Here is a 22,816-nt window from a genome sequence, read left to right as displayed (position 1 = left end):
AAGAAAAAACAGAAAACAGGAAAAATCGAGCCGTGGGTAAGCAAGGCGATTTTCTCTCTCTCGCAGATGGGGGGAGGTTTCGGTCCCAGGAGTCCGGGATCAAGAAAAATGCGGGGGGGGGGGGGGGGGGAAGGGAGGAGGGGGAAATCCCGACGGCACGGTCGTCCGCATGACCTCCCAAGGATCCGAAGAAAAAAAAACAAGAGTTGCGTACTCTATTCCTTTCTTTTTTTCTTTCTTTAGGAGGAAATCATGGTCGGTCGTCGGGACAAACTTTTTCATCTAAAAGTATCGGTCGACAATGTCGTAGCCGCTGCGAAGAGCCCACTCGACGATTTCCATGCCGCTGATACCGCTGGCATAGTACGTCTTCTTGCAACCCTGGAGGTTGTTGTATTTTTCGTAAGCGCCTGCGGCGAGGGCTTCGCTGTCGAAGTGGGGGAAGTAGTCCCACTTGCGGAAGGCTTTGACGTCTTCTTCGGTAAAAGGAGCAGGCTTGGCCGTGGCATTCCGCGGGTCCTTGTTGATTTCGGATAGGCTGTCGATGAGTAGGCGCTTGGCGGCTGCTTCGGTCTGGAATTCGTACGGACCCCAGGACCAGGCTGTGGAGACATTGGATTGTTGGCTTAGGCGCAGAATGGCGACGGGCTCGCCGTCGTTTGGTGGGGGCACGTTGGGCGACTTGCTGGCGGCGACATAGGACACGCCGAATGGAAGCTCGAGCTCTACGGCGGAAGAGTAGTACTGGTGCGTCGTGACATTGGCAAAGGTATTGTGCTCTTCCTCGGTCAGGTCAACGCCAACGCGCTGCAGGTTGTCAAGGTTTGGGGGAAAGGCAAAGATGACGGATGAGCATTCTTGCTTGTTCCAAGAGACAAAGTTTCCTTTTGGTACCGTGTAGGTCAAGACTGGGTTGGGTCCCGATCGGTCTACGCAACGGACATCGGCAGACGTGTAGATGGGTGTCTCGCAAAGCTCCTTTTTGGTATACTCGGCAAACATTTTGTGAAAATCCATGTAGTACACATTGCGAATGCCTGCAAAGGCTGTGATAATGTCAGGCGTGAAGTACTTTAGGATGTAGAGCTAGTCAGATGTTAGCGCGTTCTGCATGCGCGATCCCTGCAAAAATGTTGGCGGGCCATGACGTACTGCTGGGACAATGTTGATATCTCCATAACCATAGAGCGCGACTGCATTGACAAGCAGAAGAGGGAGCGCAGTGAAGTTGTTCTGGCGAAACCACTCTGCGCCAGACAAGGTAAATTCGTGTGGGACACCGTCCTGTTCCTGCATTAGCCTAGTGGATTTTTGCGTATGACAGGGGGAAGCTGTACCCTGTAGTTGAGAACACTGGCGGGTCGGAAGCGCTCATTCCACAGTACAACGTATCTCGGGATCTCTGCAGCGACCGTGGCAGCGAATTGCGCGGACAAAGCAGGGGAGGGCAGGATGTCGCCGCTTGTAAAGTTGTAGATGTACTGGCTGCGCGCGCCGGCCAGCGAAAAGGGCTCAATGGCAACATCGGTCTTGTTTAGTATGCCGACGGTCTCGGTGTAAGTGCCATTGGAGAAGAAGGCAGCGCCGAGAGGGTGGAAGATGCCTCTGGATGGGCGGTTAGTCGCGTCTGAGGATGACGACGCTGGACAAGACTTACTTTTCATCATACCACGACTGGCATTTGCCGCCGACCTTTTCTTGTCTGTCGAAAACAACAGCGCTGATGCCCTTGTCTTTCAGCCTACCAGCGGCGGCCAAGCCGGCCGGGCCTGCGCCAATGATGCATACTGGTTTTTTGTGATGATGAGAGTCGCCGGTTGGGGCAGAGAGGACCAGCGAAGGAAGCGCGATCAAGGATACGAGGAGCGACCACATGGCAGAGAGAGAGTCGACGGTGGGTTGGACGCAAGGGGACAATTGGGGGAGGGCATGAGAAAGGATGGGGCACCAGTACCTGCAGCTTACATATAGCAGTGGTGCTGAGTGCGGAGGCTTGCGTAGTTTGGTTTCCTTTTCGGATGTTCAGTGCCCTGTAGGGCCAGGCGCTGCGCGGTGCGTTGGCATTAGACGGGATACAGGCAGGCTAGGACAGGGCCTCGCTGCCACCTCTGACGCCAACTCTGGATTTGCAGCCATGGTCAGGCTGGAGCGAGCATTTGCGAGGTAACTTTTGCAGTGGTAAACGGTCGTGCGCAGAAGCATTGGGCGCCTCCTGTGACGTTTGGGACGAGGGTCTGCTACGCGGGAGGAGGTCGGTATGGATGTTTTTTTTGTTTTTTTCCCGCAAGCCCCGGCCTGGTCGCAGTCTGGGACAACGGCGGCCCAAGACAGCGATATTCCTGCAGCGCCGCAATGGGACGCGCTGGCGGACTGGCGGACGAGCGTGTCTTCTAGGGTTGAAGGCAGGCTTCGCAGCAGGTTCTGGAAGCGGTGAAGGAAGAGGTGTAGGCACATGTCATGGTGCAGCAGCCATGCGGTACGCGAGTCGGGAAATGGAGCCAGGGCATCTGTCGCCATTCAGCATTCAGCCCTGTCGCTACTAGCCCCCCCGCCAACGTTTGACCTCCAGCCGCCCATCTCGCCGGGACTGGTTCCCGCCTCTTCAACAAGCCTTGTTCAAAAGCCCGACAGCACTGCATCTTTACGCCCACCGCCAGGCCGCTCGCTACTGCAGACACGTCGCGTGTGTACACACACACGCCTCTGGCCTGATGCTGGCCTCTCTTGCACTGCCCGCGCCGGATTGGGCACGCCGCGTCGAGACAGACGTCATCTCCCGTCGGCGACTAAGCCTGCGTTGGTTATGCCGCGAGATTGACACCTCACACTGCCAGCCTTGCCGTGACAATCCGTCCAGGCATCATGACGGCGGAAATTGCGCCCGCTGCCAAAACTCCATGCGCATGCGTGCTGTGGAGAAGCGAGATGGGCTGACATCATGTTCCATGTCCACGGACCAATCCACCGCTGAAACATAAATAGATATGCTCAGGGTCTTGCTTCAAAGCTAAAGTCCACGAAAAGAAAGAGGGCGTCGCACCATGGTCCAACCCGGCTACCACGGCATGACGGCACCTCGCCTCAATAACATGTCCACGCATGTTCGCATCATGCCCGTCCGAACCTGGAGCAATCAAGTCAGTCTGTAGCATATAGGCTGTCAATCGAGACGAGTACGTATGCCCTATGCAGGTTAAGTCTGAACTCTCAAGGGGGGTGTCTGGTAGCCAACCGCACCTTCGTTCTCAGCCTGTCGGCTATCTCCTGCCTCGTGTTCAATAATACCAAAGCTGCGACTGGTCTACAACTCAACAGGAAACGGAACGCGAGACGAGTGTGGGAAACAAAGAGGCCGTTGCCCTGATGGGCTGACGTGATGGCATTGCATGCTATCGTAGTACTAACCGCCTCGCTAAGAGACGCGAAAAGAAGAGACTGGCATCGTGATGCGCAGTTGACCGCCCAGAGAACAAGGACAAGAGAGGAAAGGAAAGAAAAGAAAAGTCGAGTCCGAGAGAGCCGCCCAGTCTTGGTTTTTCCAAGTGAGGATATTGGTGGTAAGAAAAATACAAATGAAAATGAAAGTCGAGGGTACGAGTGGCCCACCAGGAAAACCCCTAGCTCAACGGCACCCCAACGCCACACGCTCAACGTATGCGAATATTAAATAAAGGTAATGTGCACTGCGCCTCGCGATCAGTACATGTAGGCTTTTTGTTGCTCTATATCAATCTCGAACCGACTTTTGTCTGTGTCGCCACTCATCGGCCGCTCCGAGAAGGTGCTGTGGTGGGCTGGGTGTGTGCTAATAGCAAGCCCAGGCTGCGAGTCGTTGTTCTCGGTCAGCCTGCGTGTGTCCAGCTCGACCTGGTCGATGACAGGTGTAATCTTCTCCTTCTTTTTGCTGTACTGCGACCCGCTTGCATATCTTGAACCCTGTTGTCTCGCTCGATGGGGGAAGAGCAGGGGCTTGAGTGCCGGGATGCATCCGCAAATAACACCGACGTTTGTTTCAATGGCCGTCCATACCCAGATCTGGTATCCTTCCCAGGTTGCATCGTATGTTCTGAACAGTGTGTAGTGGACCCAGTACGCTCGGAAGCTGCTGGCAACAACAATAAGACCGCCAACGGAAAAGAGAACGACCAGTCCGAGGCGTTGACTCCATGGAAGTGAGAGTGAGAAGAGAGTCGGGATCGGTAGTGCGTAGATCATAAAGTCCGTTACGACGTTGAGGACACTTTGTACGACAAGCGGGGGCCCCTCGGGAATACAGTCACGATGGTCAGAATTCAGCTTCCAATAGCTTGAGATTGGGCTGTAGTTGTCAGTACCAGAATGACTGTTTGCTTTGGAAATAACTCACATGCACTGTACCCACAGGGCAACTAGGAAGACGACGAAAGCGGCAAAGACGAGAGCAAATGTCGCCCACACCAATTTGCGAAAAATGGACTTTTCGGGTGCGATGCGAAAGTACGATACCAGAATCGACATCTTAATAGTCGATGATGCAAGCACAAACAATGTTTGACCTGCCATGGACGCCTGTGGAGGTTAGCATCAGCTTATCGTGCCACGAGCTAACCCATGGTCGTACCTGTCTGCCAACCATCATCTCATGTGGCTTCAGGTCCCAGGCATGACGGTCCCAACCATACAGCTGAGACGCCATGATGACAATGACAGTAGTGCCTGTATGATGAGTCAGTCATGATGGGGCTTGATGCGAGCTGGTGGGGGGGGGAAGGAACGCACCAATGCTGAAGATCATGGCAACAATCATGAGATAGTCGTCATACCAGCTCTTCTTCAACCATGATATCCGTACCCAGAGCCTGAGGAAGACGACTGTCATGGCAATGGGAAGCAGAGTCAACTCGACAATCATCAAGGCCGGGCCTCTAGTGACGGGGTCGATGTAGTTGGGCTTGGGCCAGGTCTTCAGGACCTCTGGCGGGGGGGACCTCATTGTGTGCAGCAAAGCAAAGCTTCAAACAAGGTAGATGGACTTCAGATGGATAATAGGTCAGACTGAGGAACGAGCGTCATCAGCGTCCAAGATGCACGGGACTGGGAATGGACAGGAATATAACCCTCCTCGAGGGCGACAAAAGGGACTCGGGCCAGTCTGTTCGAGCTGCGCCGTGCACATCGGCTCGCGTCCATGTGGAACTCGCCTTCACTGGGGGGCATGGTACGCGGATACACAGAAAAACTTCGCATTCGCTGCATAGGCTGCACTATTGGTAGGCGTCAACGGCAGCTCCGTTGCGGGTGCTTGGACTGGTGTCGGATTGGCCCGCAGGGGTCCCGGTACCCTCAACACAGCCTTCAAGGGCAGCGCGCACCGTGACTTGCTGGTACTTTAGACTACTGTGGAGAAGCGAGCAAGTAGACGCAAGCTGAGGGTGGAGTGGCCCAGTCTGGGTCCAGGCATCGTGTTGCTGCGGTCCATCAGTGGCTGAGTCCAACTATGAGTCTGTAGCCAATCGCCACTAGAAGCCGGGGGTACCTGCAAAGTACCTGGGCCTAAGCGTCTGTGCTCGTTGCCGTTGTACGACTTGATTTGGACACCTCGATATAAGCCGATACTTTGGGTGACTGGCGGCGTCCTCTAGACTGCCGCTTTGCACCAAGCCCGCGTCGCTCGTTGAGTGTCTGCCCTCGCCCAGCACGCGCCTGTCGCGTGTCGTCGTTGAGAGTGCAAAGGGTCTCGCTTTGCCTCGTTGCCCGTTGTGGCAAAGCGTCTTTCGGATCGGCCGCCGACATGCAAGGGCCATCCCAGGCTCTCGCCTGTACGCCAGCGAATAACCTCACCGCATCCCATCAATGTGTGACGACCCCATTCCTACACGCGCTCGAATGCGGAATGCAGAATCTGGACATCGCCAATTTCCCGTATCCGCTCTCTCGTCGCTCAGCTTATTTAGAAATCTCTCCTCCAGCTCCAGCCCAACAGCAGCTACTCGCCTGGGCACCTCAACTGCTTGGCTCCCGTCCTGGTACTCGGTACCACTTGGCCCTTCTGACAGCTGTCATGCCATTCCATTATAGCCCATGAAGAAATAACAGGTGGCGATTTGAACGCGGCTTTGCCTTCAGGTCGACGGCAATTGCTGGAATCGTTATGCGCGCTATTCCCTCTCAGGTAACTGTCAAAGCCTGGGTATGCCTACTCGGACGCATCGGATGGGCTACCCACTCCCGCCACGGGATGCAAGTAAGCTACCATCACACACAACCAAAGTGGTTGAACAAAAACCCTGGTCCTAGTGCCCATCCGTCCCAACGTCCCATGCTCCTCCCTGTCTCTTTCACTCCACCTATGCCGTCCCCGCGGCCCATCTTGTCCTGTCCCTTGGGACCGATGACCGCGTCAGCCAGCCGTTACCCACTTGACCCGTTGGAAGCCTACTGATCCTTCATGACAGGTGGTCCATCTCTCCCAATGACCTGCATGCACGCATCGTGTTCGCATCGGGATCATCGTTGCAGTGGTTGTGAGAGAGTGTTTTTTTTTCAGCCCTCAATAGTCTGCTACCAACTCTCACCACTAGCAATAATAACAACAACTGTACAAAATCTTCTCCTATCTCAGTTAGCACTTCATCTACTCAGACAACTGAGATTTGGATAGACAGCTTGGCCCACTATTTTCAGCTACTATGATGAAGCTCCTCTTCCCCAATTGGCTTTTGATAACAGATCTCCTTGGACGCCCTCCACACTTCCAGACCTTTCCGTACCCCCTTTTTACCTCTCGGCGTATTTTTGACTGTTCGAGGGCATGGGTTCACTACCAAATGTCAAAGCTGATCGAGATTGCAGACACGAACTATATTACATTTTCCGTCTAGTCATCCATATCAGAGCGTCAATGGACGGCACAGCTTTCAATTGTCTAGCCACAAAACGCCATCAACACCGTTCAGGACTATCTAAGTCCCAGAAAAGCATTTCCAGTTCATTTCGAACAAAACAGGCACAAGTGATGATCTCTCGACCTTACTGGCCCCCGATCACCACACCACTTCTCCCGATCGCACTACCGTCTTTCATCAGGTAACCTAAAATAAACACTACACTAAACCCACATCTCTCAACTCAGACCACAAAAGTATCAAAGCACATCACCATCGGCACTACATTCGGCCCAAACACCCAACTACCGACATGACCCAAAAACACCCTTTGGGTCCCGCACGTACCCTCCACGCGAGGCTGACCCATCCATCCCGCCTTCCCCTACGGCCACCTCTCAGGCCCTACCTTGCAGCGAATCGCCACTCATTTCAAACAACTCACAGGCATCTCGTCACGAAACAAATTTGTGGGGAGCTGGCCCTGTGGTTAAATCCCAGAACGCCACTGACAGAATGCACAATCGCTGACGCTCCAATCACAAGACAAAGTCTGCAAGGCCAGCCTTGCAGACCTCGCCGACATCGCATGCATATGTCGGCTCATTATAGCGTGATGTGGGAAAGTTGATGGGCTGGGTTTTCTTACTAACACTTCCTTTCTATCGAATCATGTGTCTTTGTTTGGGCTTTGTTACTCTGCAACAACCACCTTGGCTTGGCTTGAAGGATCTCGCTTCCATGTGTGCAGACTTGGTGAGGCTATGAGGGGGGGGACGGGGTTGTGCAGCAACGTCATTGTGTTTATGTGTTTTCGTATCTGAAATATGCAGGAGAAGAAAAAAAAAGGGATGGATGAAGAGATTTAGGAGGTTTTGATTTTAAGAAATTTGCCCTTTTTTCACTTGCTGGTAGGGCTTCTGGCATCACCAAGTTGTTGTAGCTCGTCCAGATTTATCTGGGGAAAAAAAAAGCCTCACTGACGAAGTCTTCGTTGATCAAAAAGCCTTGGTTGCATTGAAAGACTCGTTCTTCCAATGTACTCGTGCTGAAGCTCTTTGGCCTCTCCTTCCCCCTTTCTTCGCAGTACACACATTAGTATGGCGTCGAACAAACCTAACATTCTCACTAACTATCCAACAAACGATCTTAGAAAGTCAACCCACCACCCCTCCTCCTCTAAAAAGCACAAGCCAAAGAACCCTTAACCCCTCCCTTTTATCAAATCCGCCGCCTTCTCCGCAACCGCATACATAGTGGCCTGCAAATGGGCCGCAGGAATCATGGGCAAAATACTCGCATCCACAACACTCAACCCCTGCACTCCATACACCAACAACTCATCGCTAACACAACCCCCCAACGCCTCCGGCATCATACTGCACCCGCCGCTCGGATGCGCAAACGACGGTTGCAGCGACCCTGACCTTAGACTTCCCTGGATAATCTCCTCGTCGCTCTGATACTGCGCCCCCGGGCTGGTTTCCACGGGGCTGTAGCGAGAAAGTGCGAGTGAGGATGCCCAGTGAGCACGGTTGAATCGCGTGAGCGCCACCATGACGTCTGCGTCGATGGGGTTTTGGAAGGTGTTCCATTGGACGATGGGGTAGGCAGCGGGATGCGTGGTGTTTAGTGTAATGGTGCCGCGAGAGAGGGGTTTGTTGTTTGCGATGCCGGAGAGGCCGCCGGGCTGGATTACGATTTCGCCGACGGCGGCGGTGGTGCGGGAGAATTGCGTGGCGAGGATGGCGCGTTGGGCGGTGAAGCCGGCGAGGAGTTGGGCGTTGGTGGAGTAGCGTTCTGGGAGGAAGTGTGTAGCTGTTTGAGAATGGAGTTTTGAGACTGTGGCGTTGAAGGATGGGGAGAAGTGTTGGAGGGCGAGGAAGATGAGGCCGTTGGATTTGCCGGTGGAATAGGGACCAGTGCGTGACTTTGAATACTCGGCGTATGCTGTTTGGTTGAAAGTCGCGTTGGTGCTGAGGGCACCCATGTTCTCTGTGTCTAGGTTTTGCAGATCGAAATTCATGTAGTTGGCAATATGGTCTTGGAAATTGGAGCCAACTGCTGGGAGGTCCTGTTGATGTGCAAATGTCAGGGCCGAAGCATACAGGATCTGGTTTTTCTAGCTTACCTTCTTGACAGTAACACCTGCGGCCTCAAGTACATCTTTGGGTCCAATACCAGAGTACATGAGCAGGTGTGGTGTAAACACACCTCCAGCGGCGAGAATGACTTCTTTTGCTGCGAAGACTTGAGTCTGCTCGTTACTACTCTTTGGCGTATATTTGACTCCAGTCGCTCTCAAGACACCAGCCTTGTCCTTTGAGAAAGTGATCTCGTCAACATGCGTTTCCGTCAATAGCTTGAGATTCTTACGCGACACGACGGGATCATAGTACGCTGTGCGTGCGGTAGAACGCATAGCAGTGGCTTTGTCAATCGAGTTTGGCGACCAATAATGACCAACAGGCTCCGAGAAACCTTCTTGCGGATGAGGAATATCAACATTATCCCAAGAGTGATATATGGTCTTCATATCAGGAAACTGGTAGTCCGGAATAGAAACCTTGAGCGGGCCACTTCCGTAGGCCTTCACATCATACTCGATGCCGAATTCCTCGGTAGTCTCATTTGATGGTGCGTCGAAGTGATTGCTTTTCATAAAGTACGGTTTCAGACCCTGCCAGTCCCAGCCTTTGTTTCCCAGCTCCGCCCAAGCATCGTAGTCGGCATCGGCACCGCGATCGAATTGCATGCCGTTTACGAATGAGCCGCCACCAACGACGTTACCGACAGTTACCAGAAATGTCTGATTACCGAGGGCTGGGACTGGAGCGCTATAGATGTCGTACATGGCTGCGAGGTTCAAGCCACCTGAATTTCCGGGGATGCTGGAGAGGGTGCTGTTGCTGAGAGCGCCATTTTCGATGACCAAGACTGTCTCTGTAGGTGGAATGTTCAATATTGATGTTTACGAGACGATGTTGTGACGGATAGCGACTTACTGTTTTGATCTTCACTCAACCTGTTTGCAATGACTAGGCCTGTTGTACCACCTCCAGCAATGACATAATCATACGTGGTTTCGTTCGTGATAGCTGCTGATACAGCCAGCCCAAATAGCAAGAGAGTCACGAAAGAACGCATTTCAAGCCGAATAATTGGATCTTTCGCCCAAGAGGATCGAGCTGCCAATGCGGCTGGGCGCCAGTAAAGATTAATGCCTTAAAGCTACGAGAAAATTTATCTGGTAAAGAGGCTATAAATTAATTGTGGAAAGATATTTAGGATTGCCACAGAAGTTTGACACTCAATGCAACTGCGGTACTCGCCAGACTGATTCTGGGCTGTGGCGTGTGCTGTATCTTTACCATCGGTGCGTTGCCTCCGACGATGATGTCCATTTTGATTGAAGGGTTGATCTGATACTAGTCATGGCCACTGTGACCATGAAAAGTTGTAAAAGGAGGGTCTGAGAACTAGCGGCTTTGATGATACTTGACAAGGGTCCGCGGATGGCTTGCAACTGCCGTTTCCGCAACCGTTCCCGTGTCTAGACAGAAACGGAAGCTACCAGTGGGGAACGTCTGGTTCGTGAGATTGTATCGACCACCAACTTTTGCTCAGGTATTCTCGATCACAATGACAAAAATCTCTATGCACTGTGCCAATCTAATTTGACGCAGGATGCCGCAACCACTGAGAATGCTTGCTAGCCTTTCTGGCTAAAGAGTCTCATTCACCTTCCAAGGATGCAACTCGCCACAACATGAAGGATTCGAACAGCGTTACTTCGCTTGGATGCTGCGGGTGGCACAGCCAGTCGACTATGCCGGATGGGGGCAGCGCGTGGGGACTGCTTCAACTTGCAACAGTACCCCTGTTCATCCGGGTATGGGTGCAATCACGTGTTCCCGATATTCCGTATTGATGATATCTCCTAACCAGATACTCATTGATGTTGATGTACTCAAATGGCCTCTTATAAGTCAGTATGAGTGGATATTATGTCAACGCTGTTACTTTATTCGCTGTTAAAAGCCTATCATCACAACACGTTGAAATCCCGGCTTCGGTAACAGTGAGTAGTCCTATCATAACTTTACATTTGTCCCCACCCTTGACACCAGGTCGAATAAAAACACCTCGCACCTCCGCGGAAGTTAAGTATACACAGGGATCTGATTAAACCTCGCAAGAAAAACTATCGCCCAAAGAAATCGCATGATTTAACCTTTCAACTCTAGACCATCACGCCTTACATAATTTCTGCAAAGACTGGAATCTGTCAGAAGACGATTTGGATTCGGCAATTGTAATGGGAGGCTCAGCGGAGCGTTTTGAAGGAAGTGGCGTGGCTCGCATGCTCCACCAACCATACATGTCCAGCAGCGAGGGCAGTACTGAAGCCGCTTGTGATTGATTCTGTAACGGCTTGCCATTTGACAGCATTCAACTTCACGTCCAACATTAACCAATATAGGCTGTTCCAATCAAGAAATCCCCCACCTATAATCCCACGCCCTATGTATTTAGATCAACGTTGATACGCATTCTTATTCAAAGAGTGGCATCCTCCTCACAGAAACACTTGCACGTTTCAAGCCCTCAATCAGTCTTTACTCGTCATTCACCTTTTTCGATCTCCTAGAATGGTTAAATCATCACCTCCCGAAGAATGGTCAAACCGAGGAAACGAACTTATTGCCACCGCATCCATAATGGCCACTCTGTGTACTCTGGTGACGGCATTGCGACTTGCAGTTCGCCTAAGAATCAACAAACACCTTGGGCTTAGCGACTGGCTCATGGTAGGAGGCGTGGTATGTCTATTCGGTCACCTCGGTATTACCAGGCTGATTTGTCCATCCAGATCCTAAATTTTCTGGGTTGCTTGCCTTACGCAGTGCTCGCAGCAAAAGGCGGCCAAGGCCGTCTAATGGCAGATCCATGGTGGCTTGAACCAGGACGTACATCGCACGAACTACATATGATCTTCATTACGCAGTGTCTCAACGTCTACGCAATGTTTCTTGTTAAAGCCTCTATTTGCGCCTACTTGATGGCATTGGATTTTGGACGCAGCTATCGCGTCCTCATCTGGACATCTGTTGTTATCGTGGTGTTTTGCAACTTTGTCATGATGTTGATACTGCACTTTGCGTACTGTCGGCCTTACTACTCACGGTGGGATTTCAGTGTCAAGGGGGAGTGTTGGCCTGAAGCAGTCAGTGATGCAACGGCTTACGTGCAGATTGCATCCAACATCGTTACCGATTTAGTGAGTAGAATACATATGTACTTCATGATTGAGTCTAACGACTGTTAGATCTACACTGCTGCACCTATCGTGTATTTAAGACATATCCAGCTCAGCAAGCAGACGCAATGGGGCGTCCGAATCGTTTTTCTACTGGCACTGGTGTAAGTACCCAATAAAAACCAATGCACAACGCGCAAGCTCACAAATTACGCCAGTGGCACCGGGCTTTCCGTTGCCAAAATCCCCATCACCGCCAAGTTTCTCAAGTCACAAGAGATGATGCGGGATGCCATTGATCTAAGTATCTGCAGCATTAACGAGGTCTGCGTCGGCATCGTCGTCGCAAATCTTCCTCCTCTGCGGAATACAATCCTAAGTCTATTCTCGAAAATCATCCCAGCAAGCTTTGCAACGGCCATTGGGGTTTCACAAAAACCCACCAGCCATTTTGATATGGTCTCTTCGCACTATACTTCTAAGGGCCACACAAAGCTCCAAGATGGTGATGACGACGAAAGCGAACGCTGCATACTGGAGTTGGGAGAGAGACACCGAAATTGGAGCATTATGAAGACCACTCAAGTCGATGTTCGCAACGAAGATGCAAAATCCTGCCAAATAAGTCCTACCCAAACACCTTTTTAGGTCAATAACAAAAAAAAACAATGTCATTATAACATGGCAAAGCAAACGTGTCGAACAGAAAAAAAATCTCATTATTCGAAAATCGAACCTTCATTAAAATCATCACCCAGTCTGACCAGAAAACGCCCTGAAATGCCTTCTTCAACAACACCAGCTTCACCCCTCACAAAAGCGCACTACTCAGCGCCGAAACAATCACCATCCCCAGCATCCCCAACCCAACCTTACTAACGCCAACCGCCGGGGCCGCCCCTTTGGAATCCCCCGTCGCACTCGCCCCACTCCCCGACGTGCGACTCGCACCAGCAGTCTTACTCGGGGTCCCCGTCGCCGTGGCACTATTATTCGAATTGCACATGATATCGCCTGGGTGCGCCCCATTCTCCATGAAGCACGTTTGCAGCTCGCGAATCGTCTGCTGGACGCTCAGACAGTAGTATCCGCAGGCGCCGTTGAATTCCTCGACAGGCGCGGATTTGCAGCATTTGGAGAGGATGTCGGTGGTGTTGGAGGGCACGCCGCTGATGCTGCCGACGGCGCAGGCGGCATCCTCAGTCGGGAACTGGGTAAAGTCTGCTTGCCTGCAGACTGCGCTGGTGCTGGCGCTCGGGGCGCTGGATGTGGCGGAGGGTGTAACGGACATTTTTTTTTTGCAGCTAGGATTTCTAAGGGTGGTGTTAGTATCTTGCTGGGTATCTAAAAGGTACGGTGTGGCAGAACAAGACGTACAAGTTGTGTAGAGGGTGTATATGAGCGAGTGAATGGTGTGGTATATAGAACTAGGTGGTTGGGTGATTGTTGTACTACTGGGAATTTATAAGGGTCGGTGAAGAAGCAAACAATCAGGGACAGCCGGACGGTGAAGAAATATCCACAGAAAATACGATCATCTTATGACATTGGCCCACGTCACCTGAACCATTCCACCGACATCCATTAGCTGTCCAGCATTCGGGCGCAGCTGGTGATCTGAGGCTGGGAGGTGGCTTGTGAGTGGCTGGAACCCCACAGGGCTGCTTAGGGGCTCCGCATTGCCGGTTATTTTTGGCAGCTTATGACGGGTTGCCCGGCTAGAGGGCTTTTCTCCTCAATGCAAGACCAGCTAACGCTGGGCAAAAAGTAGGCATTTACGAGACTCGGTGATAGATATAATGGAGCTGCCGTCTTCGTGTAGATCGGTGGGTGACACATGGCGAGGCTCGACGATAGTACTAGCAACTTGCTTGGTGAGCGGGGAAGGCAGCTTGGCAGAAACGCAACATCACAAATCATGTCGGCAAAACCTATCCGGCTTGGAGTATGAAAAAAAAAGAAGTTTTCTTGAAACTATATATAGTATTTACAAGGTGAAGGAGTATTTACAGTGGCATAAAACGGGTCTAAATCTACAACTTGGCCTTCTCAGCCTCAGTCGCAGCGTACATGAAAGCACCAGCACCCTTGCCATCATTGATCAGCGTCTCGACGCCAGTGTAGTATTCGTACGAGGCATCGCCCTTCAAGCTTCCAACTGTCACGGTACCCGTGAAGCTCAGTGTGCCGTTCTTCTCGAACTGGATGAAATCACTAAGCAAGAGTTTCCAGGCCTTGGTAGCCGGCTGCTTGTACTCGTTGCCCAAGAGTCCCAGCCTCATTCCCTTCAAGTATGAGTAAGTGAACATGGCAGTTGCACTCGACTCAATGTAGTTGCCCTCCCTTCCAGCAAGCTCAGGGTCCATAAGGAGGTACCATCCACCCTTGGCGTCCTGGACATTCTTGATGCCAGAGGCGAGCGTCTTGTAGTAGTTGAGGAGCTTGGCGTAGCCGGCGTGGGTCTTGGGCCAGACCTCTAGGACTTCGACAAGCGCGACAAAGTACCATCCCAGAGCACGGTCCCATACGTAAGGGGAAGCACCTGTCTCGGGGTTTGCCCAGACAGTTGACTTATCTTCGCTGTAGCCATGGTAGAGAAGGTTCGTGGTTGAGTTGCGGCAGTGCTCCTCGATGAGATCGAATTGCAGCTCAATATCGTTCCACGCGGTTATGTTTTGAGGTTCAAAGTAAGATGTGTAGGTTGCGTAAAAAGTGTCAGCCATGTAGATGCCGTCTAGCCACATCTGGTTTGCGTAGACAGGAGCACGGTGCCAGAATCCTCCTTCGGGAGTACGAGGCCATCGGTTGAGCTGCTCACGAAGACCCTTGGCTGCGATGACGTATTTGTTGTCTTTGCGGCCTTCCGAGTTCCAAAAGTAGAGCATGTTGTTTCCAATACGGATGTCGTCCAGAGTGTAGAATGTTGAGTTCCAGCCCTTGAGAGTACCATCAGCCGAGACGATGGAAGACACGGCGTCAGAGGCATATTTAAGGAGGGCGCGGTCGTTTTGTGTGGTGGCGGCCTTTTGAATGCCTTCGTGAATGACTGCAGCGACGTAGTGGTTGTCAATGTTTTGGCTCTTCGACAAGAAAGACGAAGCCATCCATGTAGACCATGGCTTGCTCAGATTGGGGCCAGCAGTCGTACTGCCACCCAGTAACAAGGAGGTCAAAGCTGGGAGATGCATGGTGATGAGCCGGTATATCTTATTAGACAAAGATTATAGAATGGAGCCACGGATTTGGAAGCAAGAGGGAAACCCGTGGGTACTGGGACTAGTTCTGAGCCATCATTTCCTTATATACGGCACCCCTTGATATCGTAGTAGTTGCTCCCTTTGCTTGGAATTCCGGCACTAGCGCAGCCATCATGAAATTAATCTATGCGGGTCCCGCCTAACGTGCCAAGGTGAACGGACATCCCCATCACAGTTATTTCACCCCCCAATCAGATGGGGGCACTCTCTAGCGTGACACTATGTATAGCTAGATAGGATAGATCTGTAATGTTATACCTAATCTACCTAGCGCTGTAATTTAACCCTTCGTTCCATTCTCTGCTCTTCTTCTTCGATCTCACAAGTCTCCCAATTCCCGTCTCTCTTCCTTTTCTTTCTTCTTTCTTCTTATCCCTACACTTCTATCTTAAAAGCTAAAGGAAGAGAAGTGAAAGGAAAGAGACAATGGAGAGGGGAACAAAGGAGAGAGGTAGCGGTCGAGGTGAAGAGAAGCGAATCTTCCCTTTTTTTTCTCTTTTGCCTTACTCATGTCAAATAAGACAAACATAGTTAGAAACTACACTAAGCATGGGGACCTTGCTCTCTGGTGGGGGCCAAGCAACTGTTATGGATGTTCGTTCACCTTTGCCGCTCAACGGTGGCACAGCTTTGATCCTTCTATCTGAATGGGCCACTGAAGAAGCCGAGCGAAGAGCTTTGTCCATGGTGGGCGGAACCAGCAAGGTATGGGTGGGGGTCGTCTCTTGGCAGCGGAGAAATTGGTGATTGGAAAAGTTTTTTGTGGAGACGGCCCGGAAACAACTTCTTTCGACCACCCGAGAGCCGAGAACACGCTGGCTGACACAAGGTGTTGTTACCGCATTTGTATCGATGCATTGTAGGGATTGTGGTGTGAGAAAGTATTGATGGTGGCTGTTGTAGAGTGCTGTTTGGAATCAGGAGAACGGTGCAGGAAGGGGTTCGTGAGAGGACAGCAAATTAATGCGCCTGGCGCTAGTGTTATCAAGCTTACCAAGATCGAGGCCATATTCCTTGAACAGCCTTAACTTTGCCGTAGTTCATGACAGCTACTACATGCTCGAGCGTTGCGCCATGGCCAGTAATTTGAATGGCCATACTCAGGGTTCCCCGATCTTTGGGTAATAAATGTGGTAATATATGAAAGCATCAGTAATCCGGACCCCAGCTCACGCCTCTACGGCCGTCGGTGGCATCTTCGCCCTTCTGGTATACATACAGAAAACCCAATACTTACCACATGCTGACAGAACACCGATGGCTATGCATGAGAATCTCGGAGATATTGAGATAAACAGGAGGTGCCAGCCAAGACGGGAGACGAGTCAGGGGCGCGCCGAGTAAACGCCTTCCGACAGAATGCCGTAAAGCCGTTTCTGAACCCTCACGTCTCTCAGGACAGCCTGCTGCTAGTTAGGGATGAAATGATAAACACCAGCAAGTAGTCTACGAGGTGGAGTGTGTAATAGTAAGCGTCAGCGACTTTCAGGATGCCAAGGCGCTAGACCAAAATGGCAGGTACTCATAAAGTATATCTTCACGTGTAGATTACCCGAGTGTGAGATTGAAACTTCATCTGGATAGCAACAAAAATGACCAGGATAACTACCCAGTTCTCCATACAGTAGCTTGGTAAACAGCAAACATCCTCGTTCCCTCCACCATGCAAACTCGAAACAACCCTACATGAAAGTAGCATCATGCATCACCCACTGACCCAACTTGCGTACTCCTAGCAACACACCATACTGACCACTTCCCCCAGAAGAAAGAACATAGCTTTGAACATCCCTATCCATTCATCTCCTACACCTCCAGTCCCACTAAACAGGCAAACTCGCACACCAAAACTCCGTCTTACACACCGTCGTCTCTTCGCCTAAAATCCCCCCCACAAACCTAAATGTCGCCTCCCCATCTCTAAAGCACGCATACTCCTCTTTTCCCCCTGCTACCGCGCTAGTCTGTAACGTCGCATACCCCGCAAGTTCGCTTTTCGGAAGCGCATCCGCGCCTCGCTCGATCCTGCTTTCGAACACGCCGACGCCGTCGAGCGTAACGCGGCGTGTGAAGCCGGCCCATTGGATGGCGCTGGCGGAGGCGACGGTGCCGATGGCGGTGGGGTTGGTGGTAGACGGGGTGCCGGCGTAGAGGATTGCGGAGGAGGAGGTTTCGTCGGTGAGGATGGAGCGCGTGGTGCAGGTTGTGAGGAAAATGTTGTTCTTTGAGCTGAAGGGGGTGGGGTTTGGGAGGGGGATGCTGAGGGCTAGGATTGCGTAGGATAGAGTGAGTAAACCACTGTGCGGAGCGAGGAGGTGCATTTTGGCTGCGGCTGCTGCTGTGATGTGGAGACTGAGTTGGCTTGCTGTGGGTATTCACTCTTCGATTCGACCAGGGTAGAGTGATGAGTGATATTTTCGATTTGATTATTGACCCTCAGTACCGCTGTGCGAACGTTATGATACAATTGCAAGCTGGAAAACAAGTCTTATTTCAACTTCTCACCATTCTCAGATCCCAATCTCTCACACTCCCAATCCACCTCTCACCCAACCAACCCTCCCAAAATTAGCAACATACCCGCATGTACTTCATCTATCCCAAATAGCCTACAGACTTACATACGATACCCGTTTGTTGAGAAAACCCGGAAAGTAACCAGCTGCATTGGGGGCCTTTGCCGCATACATATAGCCAGATGGCTATTGCATAGAATACGATGGAATGGTGCATATACAGCCTTTTATGTACCCAGTGATGTGGTACGGCTGTTGTTCGTAGAACATCCGATATCTCGCCGATATCTCGGTAAGCTTATATTAAGCTCATATTAAGATCTTACATCAGAGATGTATATTATGATCCGGCCGGGGCTACTTCAGCCGGCGGCTCGAATCCAGATATGAGAATATTGGTGCCTGCTATAGCCGCATTGGCTGCGGGCAGTTGTAGTCTAGAAGCCATTCATTCCAGGGGAACCATCAGGAGAATGGTGACATGAAGTAATTCAAAGTGCAATGGTATTTTTTGAAAGAATTACTATAGAAACACAACACAACAACCTTAGTTCAGCAAGCCAGCAGCGAGCGCCTCCATATCCTCCAACGTCTCGAGCTCCTCGACTCTGTGCGCAGCCTTTGCCTTCTTCCTCTTCTTCGCAACCTTTTCCTCGTCTTCAGAATCAGACTGGAACCACTTCTTCTGCTTCTTGAGCGGCTCCTCTTGTTGCTCCTCTTCTGACATATCATTATCGTCATCACTATACTCTGCATCTGCCCTGAAGTTCGCCAAGAGGTCTTCGCCGGGATCTGGAAGTACAACGCCTGCATCACTTGCATCTTCGTCGGCATTGGCCATCTCAGCCCTTTCCCTCTCTTTTCGTTTCCGCAACTTTTCTTTCCTCTTTGCCTTGGCGGTCGCTTTGTCTTCGATATCGGCATTTTGAACTTCTTCACGTGCGGCTTCGATGAACTTCTGTCGTTGCTCTTCAGGCAAGCCCTTGGCGCGGAATTGCTCTTCGTCTTCGAGTTCGTAAACTTCGTGCGGGTTGCCTTCGTCGTCGTAAATGAGTTTCTTGCCTTTGTCCATGAGCTTGGTGAGCTTCTTCTTGGATTGAAGAAGTTTCTCTCGGCGATGGCTGTCAATAACGATGGGTTGTGATGCGCCAGCAATATGGACAACACGACCGCCCACAGGAAGCATGGCATCCTGGTCGGTGTTGAGGTCCTCGGGTTCGTCATCTGCTGGAATCCGTCGTTTAACAGCCATGAAATCATCGTCTCCATTAGTCGCCGCTCCAGCTCCACTAAACTCATCTGCCTGCGCCCCTTCGTCCTCGTTCCTAACAAGTTTCTGGTAATGCTCTGCGAGGACATCCTGGTTCTTCCGCTCGAACATACGATCATACTTAGTTCGCACAGGCTTGTCTGTCTTTGTGACTTCTTCAGCATCTGATGAATCAGAGACTTCAATAGTCTGCCTTGATGCTTGTTTCTTCTGCTTGCTGTCGTCATCTTTCAAGAACTTAATCCTTGGTGTTCCTGGGAGACCCAGACTCGCCGCGTATGCTTCGAGATTATACTCCTTCAGCTTGAAGACCTCTTTATCCTTTTGCAGATAGATAGACTTGACATGCGTCATGAAGGCTTTTTGTCCTAGATACTTTAAGGCCGGGTCTTGGAAGCACATGTTCTGCAACTGATCCTTGATTGACTGACGCTTCTTTTGTCGCACATTGATCATCTCGATGGGCACTTTCTTAGCTTCGAGACGCTTCAACATACCCTCTTCTTCACTGGGTGCTAAAAAGAGCACACCACGTCCTTCTCTGTTGTATCGCGCTGTTCGACCGACTCGGTGAATATACGTGTCGACATCATCAGGGCAGTCGACCTGTATGACGAAGTCGACAGCGGGGAAATCGAGACCTCGAGCAGCAACATCGGTTGCAAAGAGGCAAGAGTGTTTTGCCGACGAAAACTTGGCGGTTGTGTCTAATCGAGCACCTTGCTTCTGGCGACCATGGATGTGCAACAATGGGATACCAGGCTGCATGTGACGAAAAGACTCGTATACAAATCGAACAGTCTTGGCAGACGAGAAGAAGCAGAGAATTTTGGACTTCTTGCTCGCCTGAATAAAACTCCACAAGGTATCTAGCTTCTCCTCTAGAGGGCAAATTATGTAGTTTTGCGTGAGTCCCTTGGGCGTTGCACTCTTGTCCTCAGCATGAACTGATACGTATTCGGGGTCCTGGAGACTCAAACGTGCAAGGTCCGACACCTTCTTGGATTGAGTAGCGGAGAAGAGCAGTGTTTGCCGCTCCTTTGGCAGGTACTCGATGATTGCATCCACATCTCTCTGGAAACCCATATCGAGGATCCTATCTGCCTCGTCCAATACCAGCATCTTGAGGTCGTCAACGTTGAAGGCAGCTGTTTGCGACAAATGTTGCAGCATTCTTCCCGGTGTTGCGACAAGTATGTTCATCTTTGTCAGAGCCTCCCTCTCAGCTTGCAAGCTCTTGCCTCCGATGAGAAGACCTGCAGCAAACATATGGCCATGCCTTCCGATCTTGCGCAGGACATCGAATATCTGAATGGCGAGTTCTCGGGTCGGGGACAGAATCAAAGCGCCCAGGCCTGCGTCTGGCCCAACGTGCTGCAACCGGTAGAGATTCTCCAGGACAGGAATGATGAAGGAAAGCGTCTTTCCGCTTCCGGTCTTTGCGGCGCCGAGTATGTCGTGGCCCTTGAGTGCAAGCGGGATCGCCTTGGCCTGGATGTCGGTCATAACTGCAAAGTGTGCAGACTTGAGGCCTTGTTTGGTCGGGTCGGAGAGCGGCAAGTCGGTAAAGTCTTTGTAAGAGTTTTGCTTGGGGTCCTAAGTTTACAGTCAGTCTTATGCGCCCTGTCAAATTGCGATGTTTTCACAAGCCTACCAGGTCCTGAACTGCCTGCTCCAGCTTCTCCACATCCACATCGTCGCGCTTCCGTTTCTGAACATTTTCACGCTTCTTGACCTTGGTAGGCCTTGTGCGACCGGTAATCTCTGGTGCGACCATTCTGACGCTGGACGCTTTCCTCGAGCAATTTGGTGTTTGAGACTTTCGCGTCGCATCTCAAGAGAACTTTTTGGTGGAGCACCTTTGGTGGTCTGTGCGCTTCGCCGCGGGGATTGCTGTGGCTGGCCATCACAGCTGCGACACTTACCTTCACGTTTACCTTTCATCTTCCTCCAGGGAAGACCAAGCTTAGCGCCAATAATCGCGCCTACACTTGATACTCTCACTAACACTCACTCTGACGGACTGAAGGTGTCTGAAATCTCTACATTCTACGTGCAATCTACCTCACATCAACATGGCGGACATCGATGCTGAGCTCGCAGGCATCGGCAAGGAGCTTGACAAGGACGCAGAGATTGATCGCATCCGCAGCGTCTTCAGCCTCGATGCCTACGCCGTTCTAGACCTCCAACCCGGTGTCCCCGAATCCGACATCAAAAAAGTCTACCGCGCAAAGTCCCTCCTCATCCATCCGGACAAGACCAAGAACGAGCTTGCCCCCGACGCCTTCGACCGTCTCAAGAAAGCCCAGACCGTGCTGCTCGACGAGAAGCTGCGTGCGGAGCTCGACGAAAACATTGCCGATGCGCGCATGCTGCTCATGCGCGAGAAGAAGCTCACAGCCGACGACGAGGAAACACGTAGTGAAGAGTTTGCCAAGGAGTGGCGGCAGAAAACTATCTGGGTGATACGGGAGAATGAGTTAAGGAAGCAGAGGCAGATGAAGGCAGCGATGCGCGAGGAGGGCAGGGCACAGCGCAAAGAAGAAGAGGAGGCAAAGGAGCGCAAGCGCAAGAGAGAGCAAGACGAGGCATGGGAGAAGACACGGGACACAAGAATCAACAGCTGGCGCGACTTCCAGCAGGGCAAGAAACCCGACGCTTCTGCCGATGGTGGTGCAAAGAAAAAGAAAAAGAAGGTAAAGGCCCTAGGTTAAGCTTATCGGCTGCCTACCTTACCATAGACCTGGGAAATTCTTCACACTGCCTTTCCTATCTGCCGGAGAAAGCCAGAAAACACACCAATGGCCAACTATCTCCAAAAAAAAAACAGCCTGTCATGTCTTCTGCATTCTCCCTCCAAAGGCACACCATAGCCAGTCATGTCTTTCTTCTCTCTCTCCATCTCGATACCCAATATGCTTAGTTTATACCCCCCCTCCCCCACCCCCTCCTTACTTGCGTCCCTGCATACAAATACATACATAAACTAGTAGCATCAAAGTCCCCACTCACACACAAAAACACGTCAATAACATCCTACATCCGAACCTACTACTTCCGAACCTAACTTACCTTCTTACATACACCAAACGCAACGCCCAACCTAACTGTAGCTCCCCAATCCAATCACATCCTTTATCGCCAAGCGACCTAACCTAACGGACTCCCCCGCCGTCTGTCTTGGTACGTCCGCCCGCTCGCGCCCTTTTTGTAGCAGTAGCGCAACTTACCCACATCCCCTTCCCCCCCAAGTTCCGTTCGTCATGTCCCGCCGATCCCGTTTAGAGTTTTGAACACCTGTTTCAAGGTTTGAGCTAAGGGCTGCAAGCCCAGGTTTAGAGCATGCATATGTCGGACGTCAGGTCATCAAATTTTTTTTCCTCTTTGAACGGGTGAAGCGCGGAGAAAGGATAAGTGCTATTTTTTTTAATCTCGTTTCCTTTCGTCCGTTTTTTTTGGTTTATCCGCCGGCGGCGACGGTGTGTGTGTGTGGCCGGGTGAAAGCTTGTTCCGAATTCCAGATATGATTTAGCTGATCGAAGCGTTGAGCGAGATGGGGAACCATCGATACGAAAAGGGGAAGGAACAGCGGAGTAAGTGTGTGTGTGTGTGTGTGTGTGTGTGTTTAGTAATGTGTGGGTTTATCG

The 22,816-nt window shown here is 51.4% G+C and overlaps 8 protein-coding genes across 8 annotated transcripts; 2 read left to right on the top strand and 6 right to left on the bottom strand.

The window, feature by feature from the left end:
* Nucleotides 1-282: 282 nt before the first annotated feature.
* PSV08DRAFT_223497 (uncharacterized protein) lies at nt 283-1,875 on the bottom strand (the record flags this gene model as incomplete). The annotated part of the gene is made up of 4 exons (XM_014227163.1): nt 283-1,086; nt 1,153-1,284; nt 1,338-1,605; nt 1,658-1,875. The coding sequence occupies 4 exons, from the start codon at nt 1,873-1,875 to the stop codon at nt 283-285; spliced, it is 1,422 nt and encodes a 473-aa protein (XP_014082638.1).
* A 1,460-nt stretch (nt 1,876-3,335) lies between these two features.
* Nucleotides 3,336-5,134, bottom strand: PSV08DRAFT_223493 (uncharacterized protein). The gene is made up of 4 exons (XM_014227165.1): nt 4,759-5,134; nt 4,601-4,695; nt 4,367-4,548; nt 3,336-4,318 (listed from the first exon to the last, which is right to left on the bottom strand). The coding sequence occupies exons 1-4, from the start codon at nt 4,970-4,972 to the stop codon at nt 3,697-3,699; spliced, it is 1,113 nt and encodes a 370-aa protein (XP_014082640.1). The 5' UTR covers nt 4,973-5,134; the 3' UTR covers nt 3,336-3,696.
* A 2,933-nt stretch (nt 5,135-8,067) lies between these two features.
* Nucleotides 8,068-10,010, bottom strand: PSV08DRAFT_247471 (uncharacterized protein; the record flags this gene model as incomplete). The annotated part of the gene is made up of 3 exons (XM_014227166.1): nt 8,068-8,937; nt 8,995-9,806; nt 9,869-10,010. The coding sequence occupies 3 exons, from the start codon at nt 10,008-10,010 to the stop codon at nt 8,068-8,070; spliced, it is 1,824 nt and encodes a 607-aa protein (XP_014082641.1).
* A 1,574-nt stretch (nt 10,011-11,584) lies between these two features.
* PSV08DRAFT_180732 (uncharacterized protein) lies at nt 11,585-12,771 on the top strand (the record flags this gene model as incomplete). The annotated part of the gene is made up of 4 exons (XM_014227167.1): nt 11,585-11,686; nt 11,737-12,144; nt 12,193-12,287; nt 12,342-12,771. The coding sequence occupies 4 exons, from the start codon at nt 11,585-11,587 to the stop codon at nt 12,769-12,771; spliced, it is 1,035 nt and encodes a 344-aa protein (XP_014082642.1).
* A 48-nt stretch (nt 12,772-12,819) lies between these two features.
* On the bottom strand, nt 12,820-15,392 carry PSV08DRAFT_409828 (glycoside hydrolase). Its single transcript, XM_014227168.2, has 2 exons — nt 14,194-15,392; nt 12,820-13,436 (listed from the first exon to the last, which is right to left on the bottom strand). The coding sequence occupies exons 1-2, from the start codon at nt 15,309-15,311 to the stop codon at nt 12,935-12,937; spliced, it is 1,620 nt and encodes a 539-aa protein (XP_014082643.1). The 5' UTR covers nt 15,312-15,392; the 3' UTR covers nt 12,820-12,934.
* A 1,811-nt stretch (nt 15,393-17,203) lies between these two features.
* Nucleotides 17,204-17,701, bottom strand: PSV08DRAFT_362316 (uncharacterized protein; the record flags this gene model as incomplete). Its single annotated transcript, XM_014227169.2, has 1 exon — nt 17,204-17,701. The coding sequence occupies one exon, from the start codon at nt 17,699-17,701 to the stop codon at nt 17,204-17,206; it is 498 nt and encodes a 165-aa protein (XP_014082644.2).
* A 672-nt stretch (nt 17,702-18,373) lies between these two features.
* PSV08DRAFT_223489 (P-loop containing nucleoside triphosphate hydrolase protein) lies at nt 18,374-20,943 on the bottom strand (the record flags this gene model as incomplete). Its single annotated transcript, XM_014227170.1, has 2 exons — nt 18,374-20,762; nt 20,821-20,943. 2 exons carry the CDS (start codon nt 20,941-20,943, stop codon nt 18,444-18,446), a joined length of 2,442 nt encoding a protein of 813 aa, XP_014082645.1. The 3' UTR covers nt 18,374-18,443.
* A 146-nt stretch (nt 20,944-21,089) lies between these two features.
* PSV08DRAFT_362314 (uncharacterized protein) lies at nt 21,090-22,207 on the top strand. The gene has a single exon (XM_014227171.2). The coding sequence runs from the start codon at nt 21,242-21,244 to the stop codon at nt 21,881-21,883; it is 642 nt and encodes a 213-aa protein (XP_014082646.1). The 5' UTR covers nt 21,090-21,241; the 3' UTR covers nt 21,884-22,207.
* The last annotated feature ends 609 nt before the right edge of the window (nt 22,208-22,816 follow it).

The sequence above is a fragment of the Bipolaris maydis genome (assembly GCF_028858645.1).
Source record: "Bipolaris maydis strain C4 unplaced genomic scaffold PSV08scaffold_7, whole genome shotgun sequence".
NCBI classification, from domain to species: domain Eukaryota; kingdom Fungi; phylum Ascomycota; class Dothideomycetes; order Pleosporales; family Pleosporaceae; genus Bipolaris; species Bipolaris maydis.
This window is presented reverse-complemented; position numbering and strand designations above follow the sequence as displayed.

Coding starts and splice junctions, on each gene's coding strand:
- PSV08DRAFT_362314 (XM_014227171.2), top strand. CDS start 21,242: ATGGCGGACATCGATGCTGAGCTCGCAGGCATCGGCAAGGAGCTTGAC.
- PSV08DRAFT_409828 (XM_014227168.2), bottom strand. CDS start 15,311: ATGCATCTCCCAGCTTTGACCTCCTTGTTACTGGGTGGCAGTACGACT. Junction 13,437..14,193: donor AAGGGTGCTGGTGCTTTCAT/GTACGCTGCGAC, acceptor CACCACCCTTAG/AAATCCTAGCTGCAAAAAAA.
- PSV08DRAFT_223493 (XM_014227165.1), bottom strand. CDS start 4,972: ATGAGGTCCCCCCCGCCAGAGGTCCTGAAGACCTGGCCCAAGCCCAAC. Junction 4,696..4,758: donor TGCCATGATCTTCAGCATTG/GTGCGTTCCTTC, acceptor CTCATCATACAG/GCACTACTGTCATTGTCATC. Junction 4,549..4,600: donor AGATGATGGTTGGCAGACAG/GTACGACCATGG, acceptor TAACCTCCACAG/GCGTCCATGGCAGGTCAAAC.